This window comes from Mastigoproctus giganteus, chromosome 6 (assembly GCF_048544385.1).
Source record: "Mastigoproctus giganteus isolate SK-2022 chromosome 6, ASM4854438v1, whole genome shotgun sequence".
Taxonomy (NCBI): domain Eukaryota; kingdom Metazoa; phylum Arthropoda; class Arachnida; order Uropygi; family Thelyphonidae; genus Mastigoproctus; species Mastigoproctus giganteus.
In genome coordinates this window covers 198851189-198869720 of record NC_143580.1, presented here as the reverse complement: position 1 = coordinate 198869720, position 18532 = coordinate 198851189, and the positions used below count along the sequence as shown (strand labels likewise).

Genomic DNA, 18532 nt, shown 5'->3' with positions numbered 1-18532 from the left:
ATGGGTTTTGTGGAACGAATTACCATAGGATGTTGGGGTTTCAGTGTACTCATATGCAGTATTTTGCATTTGTCAGTGTTAAACTTCAATTGCCATTTCTCAGCCCATCTGCCTAACATTTCTAGATTCTTTTGTAGTAGACACCATCAATATTGTCATTAATCACCATGCCGACATTTGTATCATCTGCAAACTTGGACATTAAGCGTGATATACCCACATCAATATCATTAATAAATATAGAAAACAACAATGGGCCCAATGTTGAACTCTGGGAAACTTCACTAATAACATTAGTCCACAAAGAGCAGTGCCCATTGATAACCACTCTGTCTTCTTCCACTTAACTTTATCCATAGTAGTAACTTGCTCTTAATGCCACAAATGGGTAGGGGTGCATTGGATGCACTGCACCAGGACACCCAATCTAGGGACCCCAATCAAGGGAGACATCAGAGTCTCAACATAAATAAAGGAGGCCCTTAACTCCTGATGCACCTGAGCCCCCAATTATCTTTGCATGGCCCTGGCTCCAGTTTGTACAGCAGTCTTATGTGCAACGGTATCAAAAGCTTTACCGCAATTCAAGTATATTATATCAAAATTATTTTTTGCATCCAGTTCCTTTATGACTGCATTGTAGTAAATCAGATTGGTCAGAATATTTCCCCTTAACAAACCCATGTTGTGTATGAAGTATAACTGCATTCTTGGCTAGATGATCCTGCATTACTTCTTTAACCAGTGACTCCACTGTTTTTCCTAGAACAGTGGAGTCACTGGTTAAGCTAACAGGTCTGTAATTACTCGTGTCACCCTTTGATCCCAATTTGTGAATTGGAGACACATTTGCACATTTCCAGTCCACAGGGACCTCCTCCAAATCCAGAGATGCTCTCATAATTATGGCTGAGGGTTTGCTTACTTCCTATGCTGCCTCCCCTTAATATAATTGGATAGATCCCATCCGCCCCAGGTGCCTTTCTTATGTTTAACTTCAATTTCTCTTCCATTTCCTCTCAGTTATTACAAAATCATTTAGCGCTCTGTTAGAGTTTTGATAAATGTCTGGCATCTACTTCCCTAAATAATTCCTCATGTGTGAGGAATGTCAGCATTCAGTATGTCAGCAACCTGAGCAGGATAATCAATAGTCAAACCATTAATATCAAGCGCACCAATGTGATTCATCTCCTTCCTTCTAGTGTTTATGTAAGTAAAGAAGTCTTTGCTGTTTATCTTTATCCTTTGCCAAAGATTTCTCAAAATTTACCTTATCTTGCCTAACCTCCTTTGTGACTTGATTACAGACATTATTATATCTACCGTAGGCCTATGTGTCGATTGATAATTTATGTGCATCCCATGCATTTTTCTTTCTGCCACGAGTCTCATTAGTTCATCTGACATTTATTAGCCCCAAACCTTGAAGAGTATTTCTTATTTGGTATGAAAAGCCTAATAGTTTCTATGATTAATTCCTTGAGTACTTCCCATCTAGAATTTACTGATAGTAACATCATCAGTTAGTACCCCTGTATAGAATTTTAAAACTGAGACCACTGTAGTCGCCTTTAGAAAAGCAAAAATTCTTCCTATCATTTGTTTTTCTTTGTTCATTTTTCCTTATAGCCTTTATCATTCTTCAGTTTTCCCTTACCTTCCTCAGTACTTTGTTTCTAACCCTATCTGTCCATTTCAAGCTTCCTCCACATCCACATCTCAAAAAGCTTCAAGTCTTCTAATCATGTTTCAGCCCTACACATGATGCTCCATACAAAACATTTCATGTTAATTAACCCCTTAACATGTGTGTCTGTTTCTTCTTCTCAAACTTCATCTTATCTATTGCACATTTCATCTATGCTCTGAAAGCATGAAACTATAGAAACTGTGAATTGAAGGCATTCCAAAAAAATTGTTTTTTTTTGTATGTATGTGTTGTATTTTGTTAGGGTTGGGGTGCTTATATCCACAATATATTGTAATTTGTTATTTTTATTAACAGTGAAACTTAAGGATGTATATTTAATTTACTTTCTGTCCATTGCAGTTTTGAAAAAATAAGAAAAAAAGTAAGTGATATTGCAAAAGAAAGTAAAGGTAGTATTACATCAGTTAAAGAAAAAGGTTTGGTAAGTAGTGTGTTTTTAAAGATAATTTATAGTTAAGGGATGGGATGGGATGGAATGAAGCAATCATCAATTAGTCTTGGAAGATAATGATATACCCATAATTATATATCATATGAGCCCATATGTGTATCATATGTACATATGGGCTCATGTGTATGTGATGTTAACAACTAGAGATATAATGTTCACCTGTTATGTGTCTAATCCTTTTGAGTTCATTTAAACAGTTATTTGCTATTACTTCATTCTGAGTTGTCTTCATCATGCAAGGTAATTTCAGTGATCTTATCATTCTTTGTGTTGATATTGTAATCCCAAATTCATGACATTTCTGTCTGCAATTTTTTTTTTTTTTTTTTTTACTGTTAGGTCACTGAAGAGCATAGCTTATGTATACAAGACTTTCAATTCTCTTGAAAGTCAGTATTTCGTATATCTAATCATTTATGCTTGGATTGCCAATGATTTGTAATTTGCAAAAGAGGAAGATTACATTATGCTTCTTCTCCTTGAATTTGGCCAAAAGACACCAGAACAGTATGCCAATTGATGAGTTTAGTATTTTAAATTGATCTCAACATGTTCCACTTATTAGACCTGCCAATTGTTCAAAACATTTAAATGAGTATTCCAAATAACAGCTTTGAAAACATCCATAAGTAATAATTGCAGTGGCAAATGATGCAAGGAAGAAAGCTTACATAGCATCAAATATAAAAAACAAACAAACAAAAAAAAAAAAACCCACTATCCACATCATTTATCCATCCTGTCTAATTTTACAACACTATATGGAAATTTGTTACAACAGTTGAATACTCTCTGGCTGAAATCAAATTTCTGCACATCTGTTCTGAACCTGTCCTTTGTCAATTTAAATATATGCCCCTTAAGTGTGTTGCCTGAGAAAGAGTAAATATGTCATCATCATTTAATGTACTTAATTCATTTAAAGCCTTAAACACTTCAATCAGGTACCTAGTTTCAGTTGTTGCAATTTGTGGAACTGAAGTCTTTCTTGGCAAGAGTGCTATTTTTGGCTCTGCTAACCTCGTTGCTTTTCTCTGCACCTATTCCAACAGATCTGCATCCCTACTAAAATGATGTTTCCAGATCTCTGTGCAGTACTCATGATGTGTTGGCTTATACAATGGGATAATCATCTTATTCTTGATGGCAAAATACCTGCATATGAATGACAGAACCCCATAAGCTGGCCTAGCAGCCTCTCTGCACTGCTCAGAGAACTTCTAGACTATACACTTACCTCCTAGGTCTTTTCTTTTTTTTTTGTTTTATACCATTTTGAGCGTAGTAGAGATAAGTATGTTATTCTGGGTTTACTGCCACCCATATGTGCAGTATCTTAAATTCATCAATGTTAAACCTCAATTGCTACTTCTCAGCTCATCTGCCTAATCTTTCTGTCTTATTGCAGTAGCCTGCCTTGCTTCCTCTCATTAATTACCCTGAATTCTTTTTATCATTTGCAAACTTACATATTAAGCTTGATATGCCTTCATCAATATTGTTAATAAACATTGAAAAACGTTGGGACCTGGCAATGAACCCTGAGGAATTCTACTAATAACATTATTCCAAGAAGAACAGCACCCATTTTGACCACCATCTTTTTCCACTTAATCATCTCTTTATCCACAGTAGTAACTTGCCCCTGTTGTAATTTTAAAGTTGATTAATTCAGTTATGTTAGCATTAGCATAGGCACATGATGCAAGAAAGCAAGCTTATATAGCATTAGCCAAAAAAAAAAAACCCAAATCTTCTAATTTCACTCATCCACTTGCTCCAAATGTTTATCTAGTTCTACCTTGAATCTATTAAAGCTGTCAACTTCTACAACGACAGATGGAAGTTTGTTCTAGCAATCAACCACATGCTGGCTAAAGACAAACTTCTGCACATCTATCCTGCAACTGTCTTTCCTCAATTTGAATTTATGCCCTCTCAGGCAATTATTCTGAATAAGAAGAAGAATCCCATCAGCATTGAGCATGCTCAAACCATTCAAGGCATTATACTCCTCAATCAGGTCAGATCACCACGCAGGTGCCTAGTCTCCAGACACTAATTTTCAAAACTTAAGCCTTTCTTCGTAAGAGCAACCCTTTGTTCCTTTCACTAATCTTGTTGCCCTACTCTGCACTGGCTGCAGCAGCTCTACATGTTTCCTAAAATGAAGCCTCCAGACCTGTATACAGTACTCAAGGTGTGGACTCACCATTGCCTTATACAAGGGGATAATCACCTCTTTATCCCTGCTAGAAAAATTCTTGTATATCATTGACAAGACACCATGAGCTACTCTTGCAGCCCGTCTGCACTGCCCAGAAAACTTCATATCTGCCTATACAATTACACACAGGTCCTTTTCATTCTATACTACTGTCAGTGTAGTACCATACAATTTATACGTTACTCTGGGTTACTGCTTCCCATATGCAGTACTTTACATTTGTCAATGTTAAACTTCATTTGCCACCTCACAGCCCGTCTGCTCAGCTTTTCTAGATTCTGTTGCAGCAGCATACTGCCATTAGTGTCATTAACAACCTTGCCAACCTTCATATCTTCTACAAACTTGGACATTAAGCCTGATATATCATCATCAGTATCATTAATAAATACAGAAAACAATGGACCCAACACCGAACCCTGAAGGACTCCACTAATAACATTATTCCATGAAGACCAGTGTCCATTGATTACCACTGTCTTCTCCCACTCAACCATCCCTTTATCCATAGCAGTAATTTGCCTCCAATGCCACACTGCTCCAATTTGTGCAGCAGTCTTCCATGGGCAATGGTATCAAAAGCCTTTCTAAGATCCAAATATATATTATCAAAGTTATTCCCTGCCTCCAGTTCCTTTGTGAGCACATCATAGTATCCAATCAAATTGGTCAGGCAAGACTTTCCCTTAACAAAACCATGCTGTGTCCGAGCTGTAACTGAAGGCTTGTCCAAATGATCCTGCAGTGCTTCTTTAACCAGTGCCTCCATTAATCTTCCTGGAACAGAAATTAAATTAACAGGTCTATAATTACTTGTGTCGCCCTTTGATCCTCCTTTGTGAATTGGGGTCACGTTTGCACATCTCCAGTCCATGGGTACCTCCCCTGAGTCCAAAGAAGCTCTCATAATTATGGCTAAGGGTTTGCTTACTTCCTTTGCTGCCTCCTTTAATATAACTGGATAGATCCCATCCATCCCAGGTGCTTTCTTATGTTTATCTTTAACAATTTCTCCTCCACTTTGCTCTCAGTTATTACAAAATCATCGAGCTCATTGCCATAGTTTAATTCACCTCTGGCATTCCCCTCCCTGAATAGCTCCTCATATGTGAATGTAGATGCAAAATACTCATTTAGTTTGTTAGCTACCTGAGCAGGATCATCAACAGTTGAATCATCGATATCCAGCGGACCAATCTGATTCATCCCATTCCTTCTAGAGTTTATATAAGTAAAGAACTCTTTGCTGTTTTTGCATCCTTTGCCAAAGATTTCTTGTAATCTGCCTTTGCCTGCCTAACCTCCTTTGTGACTTGGTTATAGACCAGCTTATATCTATCATAGGCTTCTGTGTCACCCATTAATTTATATGTATCCCATGCATTTTTCTTCTCTGCCAGATATCTCATCACTGACATCCATTTAGGCCTAACCCTTGAACAAAATTTTTTAGTTGGTATGAAAAGCCTAGTAACTTCCAAGATAAATTCTTTGAATGCTTCCCATTTTGAATTTGCTGTTACAGTTTTCATCATAGATATTTGATGTTCTAACAGGAACAAGAGCATTAGGTACAGTTATAAACTGAAACTTTAAATTTTTAAAACAGTAAAACTCTAGTTACTGTCTCAAGGATGCTTTGGTCCCTTCAGTGACAAAGAAGACTTTCTCCCAGCAAGGCTTGAGCTTGTGCTCCCATTAGAGACAACACTGTTATCCATGAGTCAGCTTATTTGTATAAAGTGATATTAAGAATTTCAATTATCCTAATTTAAATTAAATTCTAAATTTTATATAAATATTATCATTAAAATGGTGAATCAATTATTTATCTGAAAGCCAGAGCACCATCATGACAATTGTTTTGGGACTTACTAATTTCTCATCAGAATAAAGGTGGCCTCCATTAGCAAATAAGTGAATTTAATCTAAAGTAGATTATATTTTAGATTCATTGCCATCTCTAATGTGAGCAAAAGCCCAACCTTTTGTGGCTGAAAGTTGATCTCCATCACTGGAGGGACTAAAGTGATCCTACAATAGAAATTGAACTCCTAGTTGTGCACAAATTTTAAGTTATTCATTTCCTGCATTGAAATATAACCTCAAAACCTTTACTAAATGTTTTCACCTAGAAACAAGTAGATTAAGTCCAGTTATAGTTAATGCAAGCATGCTTAATGAAGAAGGCTCTAGTTCGTTTTACATTCATTTCTTAAAATATAGATTATCCTTTTGTTATGAGCACAGGGCCAGGTGCAATGCACTTCTTGTTAGCCTTGCTTTTCTGCTGTACTACACTACTGCTTGATAGCTAAGGTGCTGTGATTATTATTTCAAAATTCTCAGCTTTTATATAAATGACAAATTTACTTTTTAGCAAGTTATTGTTTGAAAGTGGTAACACCATTGTACCTTTTGGTAAAGCAAAATTCATTCTGCTCTGTTTCAGGACTAAGGATCATTGGTCAAATCTTTGGATGTGAGCATCTAAGGATCTCACCTGTAATCCCTGCTTATATAGCAATATTTCAATATGGCTCAAGTTAAATGTTTCAAATAAACACAGCTATTCCCTGCATCCGACTCATGTATGACTGCTGTTAGATTAGTTAAACATTATTTTTCCTTAGTGAAACCAAGCTGTGTGTTTCTTCAAGAAAACTCATTTTGTCTGAATGATCCTGTATTGCATTATTAATCATTGCCTTCCTGATTCTCTATTACCGAAGTCAGACTGAATTGTCTGTGAATATCTTCTTCATTCTTGGAACCACTTTTATGGATTGGTAATACATTAGTTGCTTCTCAATCCTGAGGATTGCCTCCTGCTAAATCTAGTGAAGTCTTCATAGCTGGTTAACCTTAATGGGCAGATGCATTCCCTTGCTGCTTCTTTCAGAATAACTGTGTATGTGCACTCTTCCCCAGGATCATTACTTTCCTTAAGGTTCAAAATTTTTTTCCACTAAACAATCCTCTGTAATTTTATATAGGTTTTTTGGTGCTTAGGTTCACTAGTACAGTTTCTGTTTGCTATGAAGGGCTTTTATCTATAGAGATCAATACAAAGTAGCCATTTGATCAGCTGCATCGTCTGGATTATCAATAAGTAGCCTGCATCCATTACATAAAGATTTGGTTAGATTTGTTCTTTTCTTTGTATTTACACAGGTGTAAAACCTGTGTAAATACAAAGAAAATCAACTTATAACTATTATGTATTTCAGAACTTTTCATCATTCTATACCTGTTTCATGCTACTGTTTTACTCTATTAAACTAGTCAATTCCTTCTTCATCCACCTCACCATTTTTGTGCTAAATTTCTTTTAAAAATTCAGAGAAGAGAAGAGAATTAGTATTAATGATGGCAAATAATGCAAGAAAGCAAGCTTATACAGCATCAGCCAAAAAAGAAAAAAAAAGCTATTTCACCTATCCATCCCCTCCAATAGTTTGTCTAGTTCTTTCTTGAATTATTCAAGCTGTCCACTTCCACGTTAGACAAAAGTTTGTTCTAGCAATCAGCCACCTGTTGATTATTGACTAAAGGCAAAGTTTTGTGCATCTATTCTGCAACTATCCATCCTCAGTTTGAATTTGTCTCCTCATGTGCATAGTCTAAGCAAGAGGAAGAATCTCACCAGCATTGAGCTTGCTCAATCCATTCAAAGTTTAATGATATATATGCATTAATATTATATATGCTTCTGTTACAGCAGCTCTAAAATTGGTCCATAATAATTCACCTGTACTCCTCTCTACATTCTTTCCTTGTAACTTAGAATCTTAGACTGTTATAATTTCCTTTCCTGAAATTTTCTGGAATGTATCACAAGCATAAGGTGGGGACTATATGTATAATAATACATCAATTTTTTTATCTCTGGATATCTGATTTATTATTGACTTATGTGAATTTAATTTTCAGAAAGCTAAACTGACGAGAAAAACTAGACTTTCAAAAGAAGCAAGTACAGAATCATAACTTCCTGCCCTAGAAGTATCAGTATGCCTTAATCCAAACAGGTGCTATTCTCTTGAAAGTGGCAATCTCCAATAAGCATTTTGTAATGTGTGCTCATAAGATACATCATGAACAGCATACTGAAATTATCATAACATTTTCAATTTTAATGGACTCCAGGCAGTTTACTCTGAAGATTTTTTTCTTCACAAGTTAATTGGAAATGAGAAAGAAATGCTTTATAACAATTTTTTTCCATTTTGTAAAAACAAAAGTAAACAGTTTTTGCCTGTTTTTATATATTTTGTGTTAAAACAAATAAGCTAGCTTTGTGCACTGCATATTAGGAGAAAATTTGCCTCCAAAACAATTTTATAATTAATATTTGAACATATGAAGGACTGTGTATGTAAATAGAAATTCAGAGAAATAAAAAGCCAAAACAACTTCATCAATAAATAAATAATAACCATCTGTACAAGTTAGCCACTAAATTTTTCATGATTTTAATTTATCAGAAATTCAAGATAAAGGGCAGGTTTGTAAACAGTGATAAATGACCATTAAAACATAGTTAATATTTTAGAAATAAAATTAACTATAGTTATCTTTATACATGAATATACTGTACACTACACTTTTAAATGTGGATCACATAATCATTTTTTATAAATAGTAGATGGTGTATTAATGCTGTAATAGTCCTATGGCTAGTGCAGTTACAAATCATTCCTGTAGAAACAGAGTAGAGCTCAGTACTTAAACCACTCCTGTTTGGATAGCATGTGCATTAACACAGATGATTGTAGAGAATTATGAATAATGTGAAACTAAATCTTATTTAAATGACAAATATTACTTGTGCTTTGCATGAGATACAGGTAACAGAAGAACTGTCATAGATTTAATAGTCTTATAATATTATTCTTCAAATAAAACTTTGTTGAATCAATAAATTTTACTTATCTGAAGGTTATATCCGTTCCTAAAATTAACATTTTTTGAATTAAGTACTAACTTTGATATATTTATATATTTAACATAGCTTTTTTACCCAGTTGGGTTTTAGTATACACATTTAAAAGAAGTGATATTTATCTTATCTTCATTTCATTCACGCCCGCGAAATTTAATAGAATAGATTTTGCTTTCTACTTAAAATATGAATCTAAAAGAACTAAATCATATGTCGAAAAAGGTAAGATAGTTTCATCTTGTTATAAGTCTCAGATCTGTAGACTTCCAGTAGCATGCATTGTAAAAAGTAGCATGCTTTTTTACGATTGTTACTGTTTTGCTTACTGGGTATGCATAATGACTGGGAGCAGACTAAACTTAGATTTGATATATAATTTATTGAATGTTTTTGTTATGTTCACCTGCTGTTAGTGTAAAGAATTTTTTTACTAATATCTTTTATTAACTTGTAATTAGTACTAGTGTAGATGCAAGTAGGATGAGGATTTCTGTGAACTTAACATTTTATTTGTATAGATTTTTAGAGAGCTTATAGATTATGCAGAAAATTTCTGCAAGCAGCATGCCAAATTTCTAGTCACACTGTTCAGAAGATTCCATCACCACTTGTACTTATTTCTATATATGTATTGTATATTTTCATACGGTATGTGAATAGAATCCATTTCTAACTTTTTATCTTGTAAAACGAGCTATTTATTTTAAACACCTTAATATAATTATAATAAAAAACGTTTTGCTGTTAGTATTTTTATATGCATTCCAAGAATGCTAAATATTAAGCAGTTTGATCATTATTTGCACTTTTGGCACCTCATTCATCTAGAATAAAAGCTGAAATGTATAAAATTGCTTTACTGTGTTAAGTTGCAGCTTTACAATTCAAGTGATGTCAAACATCAAAAGCTGTATCTAATGGAGTGTCAATTTTTTTCACAATCATATGATAACAGATAATGTGAATGAAGTCCATTATCAGTTTAAAAAAGTATTGATATTTATTAGAGGTAGAAAAAAGTTTTTATTAATGCATTTTGATTTCTCTTTATTCTGTTTTATTTATTATTTATTTTTTTGGTTGTAAGATTGTGCAATAGTATTCTTTATAACTTGAAATGATAATTAGATAATATTACCAGATAAATTGGATTAATGAAGATTCACTGTATAAAGAACACATATACACCCTCCTTTCTGCCATTACACTCTTTGAACATGACTAGTTTGTTATGTTAAGCTACTAATATAAATCTTAACTTATGCATTGTTGTTTTCTTTAAGTTTTATCCTAAATCAGAAGTGTTCAGGTTAAGGTTTGATATTTTTAGTTTCTTAATTGAAGTAGTTGTCTTTACACTGAGTGGCCACTTTATTAGGTGCACCTACCTAATAGTGAGTAGGTCCCACTTTAGCCCTGAGAACAGCTCAGATCCATCATGGCATGTACTAAGTGGGCTGTTGAAAGTATGCCACAGGGATGCTGGTTCATGTTGATTCAACTGCTTCCCACAGTTGTTGTAAATTTGCCTATGGATCTCTACTTCAAAGTGCTTGTTCCACTTTGTCCCACAGATGATCAGTTGGATTGAAATCTGTTAGGTGGGGAGGTCACTGCTGCAGACTGAATTCATTCATGTTTTTGGAACCAGTTGTGCACAATTCTGGCCTTGTGACATGGTGTAGATGAATACACTGCAATGGTAAAGGTATGTGCCTGGTTGGAAACCATTTTCAGATAACCTGTGGCATCCAAAATGTTGCTCCACTAGTATCAAAGCCCCCCAGTGTGTGCCACTAAAACACTTTCCACATTATACCGCCACCGGCCTACACTGTGATACTTATCAGGATAGATCCAAGATCCATAGACACATGCTGTTCTTGCTATATATTCTAGTCTTCCCATCAGAGTGAAACAGCTGGAACTAGGATTCATCAAACTAGATAATGTTTTTTCAATCCTCCACAGAAACATTGTTGTTGGTGCTCCTGAGCCTGCCACAACCATTTTTTGATTATGTTTTGATTATTTTGACCAGACTAGGTTCCACACCTATGGAACCCGGTCTGGTCACAATTTGCAATACACCCAGAACAATCTTGCGTGAAAATTCCAGCAAAGTTGCAGTTTCTGAGACAATTTATACGGTTGTGTCTGGCATTGACTACCATGCCACATTCAAAATTGCTTCAATCTTTTGTCTTGCCCATTTTCTGCTTAGTTGCACACACACAACATTCCTATATATCTGTACACCATGTATTATATCACATGGTATAAACACATGATGCCGTTACTGAAAAGGAATTCCATTTCATGAAAAGGGTAGTGTACCTAATAAAGTGGCCACTCAGTGTTATTAATATCATATGGTGGTCTTCCATCAGTATACATAGAACGAACAATATTTCATATCATTATACAAATTTGTAGTCATTCCACTTAAATATCTTTCAGACAATGAGTAATGTTCATTGATAGAAAGAAAGTCTAATCAAGAACAAAGGCTACTACTACCTCATTTATTATGTGTTTAGAACTGTTTTTCACTCGCATTGATTTAAAAATATGAATTATAGAGAGATGTTGCTTCTTTCATTTCTCTATGTGAAGGAAAAATCAATTTTAATAAAAACTAGAATAAATTTAATCTAGTAAAACTCTCATATGTCATATGAAAAACCATTTGAATTATCCAAGAGAAAAATTTGCAGTACAAATCAAGTGAAGTGTATTATTTTTATGTCTGTTATTTAGCTATAGTATTTAATACCCTTTGAATGGATAAACATTCCTTTTCCAATCAATGAGAAAATTGTTGATATACAGTTATTTAAATAATCAAATCTTTCTAATTTTAGAATGCATTTAAAATTTGTTTTTTGAAGTTGCAATTACTTTATAATTGCTTTAGTTGAAATAAAACCATTCTTGTTTACTATATTGTTGTGATTACTCCTATATATATACCATTTTGTTGTCTTTCAATATTTACATAATGTTTACTAGAGAATATCCGACAATCAAATTCATTCAGAGAGATATTTTAGATGTAATTTTAGAAGATTATTTTGGTCTGTTTTATGAAGAGCAATTAAAAATATGAAGAATACCCTTAATCTCAAAAATGTTATTACATGATACAGAATAACAGAAAAATGGAACCAGCGAGGAGGCAGTTAATCAAAAAGCCAATTAATCCAGAGTTACCACTTTTAACTTTAAGAAACAATAAATAAACAATGCATGCTAGTGTTAAATCTATATTACAAGCAAAAGGTGGCATCACAAGGCATTAGGTAGGTGTTTCTAATGAAAACCAACTCAGTGTACCTTTTTATTGGTAAATTATTGATCTTTATGCTTAATTAATGCTCGATTATGATTTTACATTAAAGTATGATTTTATATTTTAATGCTCAATGCAAACTTCCAAGCCTTGTGGCATGGCACATTGTATTTTTGATAGATGCCAGAATTGTCTGGATACACTGTCATGGAGAGGTGTGCTTAGTCAGTGACAGTAGAAAGGTAAGAATTCCCATTGAGCCATTGATTAATGGCGATCAGAGCATGCCACGAAAGTAGTCCCCAAACCATACCACTGCCTACAGCCTGCTGAATACCAACAGTGCATCCAGGTGCCATGGTCTCGTGTTGCATTTCTCCAAATGTGCATACTCTCATCAGCATGATCGTATTGGAAACAGGATTCATCATATCAAGCAACAGATTTCCACGTTGGTGGTCCAATTTTGGTGCTGATGTGCCTGTGCAAGGTGTAGTTACTTGTGTCTCACAGTGAGTGTGGGTTTCAGTGATGGCTGTTAACTGCCATAGCCTTGTGGATATTGGTCTTGCTATTCATACATTGGACTGAGTGGTTAGCTGAGTCACTGCTGTGTTACGAGACGAGACATGGGTGTGAACCACGCATTATCTTTGGCTAGTTGTTTGACCTCTGTTGAGCTAATCAACTCATGACATAACAGAACAGAACAGGACACTAAGATACTGGCACCTGCACATCCTGCCCCTACAATCATTCCATGTTCAAAGTTGGAAAGATATCTTGATACTAACCTGTCCTTCCTTGCAGACATTAAAAAACTGTTTGCCATGTGTGTGAACTATAATCCTATATCAGCCGTTAACAACTTTGAACCTTCACCAGTCCATTCCTACACAAGGAGATATTACTAATGCAAAGCTAACTGGTGTACATAATAAATGCAAATTAACATAAAAGCCATTGCACAATGAGTGCACTTTATTAAAATTAATTTTTTTGTTTTTAATCTTTTACCTTGTTATGTATTTTTAGCACTTAATTTCTGTAGCCAACGTTCCTTTTTTGCTGTTTGTTAAGCTATGTTTATATCTAGGTGCATGTATCAGAACTTGTATGGGATGCATCTGCTGGGCTTTGTTATAAAAAAAAAAAAAATTGTGATATGTAATGTGGTATAAAGGATGTCTCAAAATAAAACAGTGACATTTCAGGAGAGTGTATGGGGTACTCCACTTGCATTCTGTGCATATCATTTCCAGGAGATTGACTTCATATGCTCTGCTGACAATGATATGCAGTGCCACTTTATTTTATATCAAATAAGCATACTAGTTATAGCATTAAATTTAAGATAAATACCAACCAACACCTGTTGTATTAGCCTGTATACATACCTCTCATATCAGCTGAAAAAAAGCCCTGTACATGTCTGATGATAAGCTGCAAAACATCAGTTCATACAAATGGTCATACAAACTGTATGAGATGCTTCCTGTGTTGACATTTTTAGATACATATTGTATATGGCGATTTTACCATATGTGTGAAAGTTGCAGAACTGGAAATGCAGAAACTGTGCAGTTTTTACATTTAATTAGCCATTCCCAGAATAGAATGGATTTTGCCGTTTGTTTCTCTTGTATTTACAACAATTGTGATACAAAAGTGGAGTGGATATATAGTCAGGGGTTAAAATGGAAAAGTTAACAAAATGGAATTCTTATTAATAAAATATCTCATTTTTAATAATCAGGTATGTTCATGACAATTGCAATGCATCTGTTGAACTGTAATGCCTTTCTGGTGTCCTCCAGTACAAGTTCTTTATATAGTCACAGCAAAACTCTACTGATTCAAACTTCACTAATTCAGGCCCTCTGTAATTCAGACTGTCTTCTTTTTTATGTATATATTTCATTTATGTAGAATGGTGGGATCTTTTTTAAATGAGAATTTAATGATGCAATTCAAAGCTTCTTTTAGAATGGTTTACAATTACTTTGTTAAAGAAATATAATCATTCAAAAGGAAAAATTAAATGAAAACATTAAGGCATGAAAAAAAATGAAATAGTAATACAATATGGGACCTTTACTCAACAGAAAATTTGATTCAAAAACAAATGTGGGAGGAACTGTCTACATCCGATTAAATTTTTCATTATTAAAATTTTACACAGTAATTAAAGCTTATTGTTTAAAAAATTTCATTGTGTTCTATTTGATTTGAACTCTCCATATTCCATTTTGGTTTGGATATAGCATTTTCATAAAATTTACTTTTTATTTTCATCATATTTGTGTCCTAATACCTCTGAATGAACATATGTTTGTTGGATTATGGGTAAATTTTCTTGTTTTCATGAACTGTGACTTGAAAATATTTATATATATTATAATTTTATTTTCTTTTATGCAGTTTCACCAAAAGTAATATACACACGCTTAAAAACGTGAAACTTCCCTCATCTGATGACATTTGCCAATTTAGGTCCTGAATTTTTTTTAACCAGATATTTGTGTTTGCGAGTGTAAACAGGACCATATATTTATAAAAGTTGACCAATTTGGGTTGATACGTGTTCTGATACATGTATCCAAACATAAACATAGCTTTAGAAAAACTGGTCTATAATATTGAACAAATTTTAATACCTATCCCTACACTACTAAATATTAAAAATTAGTTGGGTCTATCTAGAGAAACCCACTTCTACTGATAATAGAGAATGCAAATAGTTCTGAATGTAACATCCAAAAAGAAATTGCCATTTTTGAGCAAAGATGTTTCTTTAATGCAGAAACAGATAATTAAATGTTAAAAAAATAAGCTTCAAATCAAATTATTCTCCTATTTCAGCACCATTGCATATACCACAGACTTAATATTCAGAAAGTAAAAAGAAAATTTTATAATAGTATTATAATCAGATTAAATTAAACTTAATGTGCAAAATATAATTTAATATGAAATTATTTTAAGTTAATTGTTTCATGATGGTTGGATAAATTATAGGGTCAAATTATGAGAATCAGATTCCCAAAAGAGGATGGTTAAGCTAGAGAATATTAAGAGCCAATTCACTATATACATTTAAGAGCAAACACTTCACCTTAAAGTAGAGCTTGCCTATCATGCATAAAAATTAACAGAAAATAAGCACCTCATACATATTTCAGCCAACTCTTTAATATAATAATGAGCTTGTCTGTGCATTCATCACATTATGATAGTTATTACCAGTTTTAGGCATATCATACCATACCACTAACTTCAACCATATTGCTTTGTTGTGTTATTATATCTGCACAAGTCTGTGTTCATTGACCAATTTGCACATTGTGCAGGCTGAAAAACCCAGAATAACTCACATGGGGGGAATCCTACTCCCCCCCCCACCTGAGGTTAACTAAATACAGTCTTGATTGAATAGACCTTTAGAAATTTCTCCAGTCATCAATGAGACTCAAATCCACACCTATCCAAATGAGTGACAAAACCACTATACTGTCATGGAGGAATACATGATGGAGAAAAAGTGAAAAACTAAAACATACATATTTTTATTAAAAATTTTTTAAACTTTCTTTGGACTATCTGAAGTATTTTCAGAATATTCTCTTTGGGTATAAATATTGGAAATATTTGGAAGCAAGGTTGGGGGAGTTTTCAAATTGATCAAGCATAAAAGAAAAATGAATACCGAGAAAAATTTTCATATGAGTATTGTTTATGAAGAAAAATAGTCCAGTAACAAATGTTTTATGTATTTAATACAAACTATAATAACTTTTACTATCTCAAAAGTTTATAGGGGCCACTTTCTTCTGTTCTAAGATTAATGAAAAAAAGGAAACACTAAACCAATTACAAATACAAAAAATTCCTGCTGTCTTTAAGGATAACTTTGGTAAGGTGCAGTTCTGCTCCTAAGTACCAAGCCAACCTAATAAAAATAAAATGAGGAAGGCAAAACAGTACAACACTTCTAGCAGTACAAACTCGTAACTGCCTGGCCCAAGGGGATATGTGAATAACAAATTGAAATAAATTGCAATTTGTTATTCACACAGCCCCTTGTATAAATTGAAATCTAGGAAGTATGGTTGAAGGATGTTTGATTGGATCAAGAGTAAGTTTGCCATCAGCATTTAGCTTACTTGATTCATTCAAAGCCTTAACTACCTGAGATCCTTACACTACCTAGTTTTCAGACACTGCAATTTGCAGAACTGAAGCCTTTCTTGGTAAGAGTACCCTTTTGTTTCCAATCACTAATCTTGTTGCTCTAATCTGCATCTGTTCCAACTGATCCACCTCCTTCCTAAAATAAGGCTTCCAGACCTGTATGCAGTACTCAAGATGTGGCCTACCTATTGCCTTATACAACAAGATTAATCACCATGTTTGCTGGCAGAATTCCTCTATATCATTGACAAAACCCCATGAGCTGTCTTGGCAACCTGTCTACGCTGCTGAGAAAACAATGTCAGACTGCACAATTACTTCCAGATATTTACCCAGTGGTCTGCATGAAAATGGATTTTGCTGTATGCCACTTTCAAGAACTCAAACAAATGCTAATCACCTGCTACAAGGTTTGGTTGAGTGTGTGAGGAGGAAATGATATTCATGGACATTTCCTTCATAGTTGATACCATCACCATGAATTGGGAGATAATGCACTGATATGCAAACACACCCTTGGACAACAGTCCATACCTCACCATATATTTGCTTCATCTCATCTGTTTGCAGCACTAATGCATTGTCAACTCGTGGGTGATGAAATTAGACAATGCAATTATAAGGAAATGTTCATGGGCAACATTATACTAAGGTTTTCCTGAGCTATGTACAGTTACTCAAATTAGTCCTCCCCCTTTTTTTTTTTCTCTCTCTCTCTCTCTGCTTCTAATTTGTTCAGGAGTGATAATGCTGTTGCTTGGCTAGGGAGCATCATTCAAATCCTGTATACTACTTTTTTTTTTCTTTTTTTTTTTTTTTTTCCTTTTTTTTTTTTCCTTTTTTTTTTCTTTTTTTTTTAACCCTCTGCACCCATTTATGGACATCATCTTCAGACAGCAAATGTCACTGTAAACAGCCTATTCTTTGGCAGTCTGCTGGTTTGTCATTTTTGTACTGATAAATCAACTTCATATCTTGTTGATGAATGATAGCACTGTTTTGAAACTGTGATATGGGTTTGCACATATTGCTAGTTATCACCTTTGCATTGTAGGTTCACTGTTTTCAGTGAAAGGAAAAAAAAATCTGGGTTTAATGTGTTAGATCGAAACAACTGTCTTAATATAATTTTATCTTAATATATCTATCGACAAATATTTTCAGCTTAAAGATTTTGTTAATCAAGTTTTCCTTAAGTTTTTTTCTTTATTTTTATTTTTTTTAAGGGCACCATAACTGTTTCTTTGCCTTCCTTTATTGCCACTCCTGTTAGCATTAGCATTAGTAGAGGCATTTGATGCAAGAAAGCAAGCTTATGCAGCATCAGCCGAAAAAAAAAAAAAAAAAACACTTCACCCCTCTGTTCGTTCAAAATACCTGTCCAGCTGAGCCTTAAACTTATTTAGGCTATCAACTTCCACGACAAGGGATGGAAGTCTGTTCCACCAACCAACTACCCGCTGGCTAAAGGCAAATTTCCACACGTTTTTCCTACGTCTGTCTTTCCTCAATTTGAATTTATGCCCTCTCAGGTGATTATTCTGAGCAAGAGGAAGAATCTCATCAGCATTGAGCATGCTCAAACCATTCAAGGCTTTATACACCTCTATCAGATCACCTTGCTCGTGCCTAGTCTCCAGCTGTAATTTGCAAAACTTAAGCCTTTCTTCGTAAGAGCACCCCTTTGTTCCATTCACTAATCTTGTTGCCCT

At 34.2% G+C, this 18532-nt stretch overlaps 1 protein-coding gene across 1 annotated transcript in view; it reads left to right on the top strand.

Annotated features, from left to right (window-relative positions):
* LOC150084862 (uncharacterized) overlaps positions 1-8507 on the top strand; it is a 243598-nt gene extending 235091 nt beyond the window's left edge. Inside the window, exons 20-21 of the mRNA XM_090376371.1 lie at positions 2054-2135; positions 8326-8507. Coding sequence (XP_090232497.1) covers positions 2054-2135; positions 8326-8382 — 139 coding nt within the window. The 3' untranslated portion in view covers positions 8383-8507. The remainder of the gene's footprint in view (positions 1-2053; positions 2136-8325) is intronic.
* The last annotated feature ends 10025 nt before the right edge of the window (positions 8508-18532 follow it).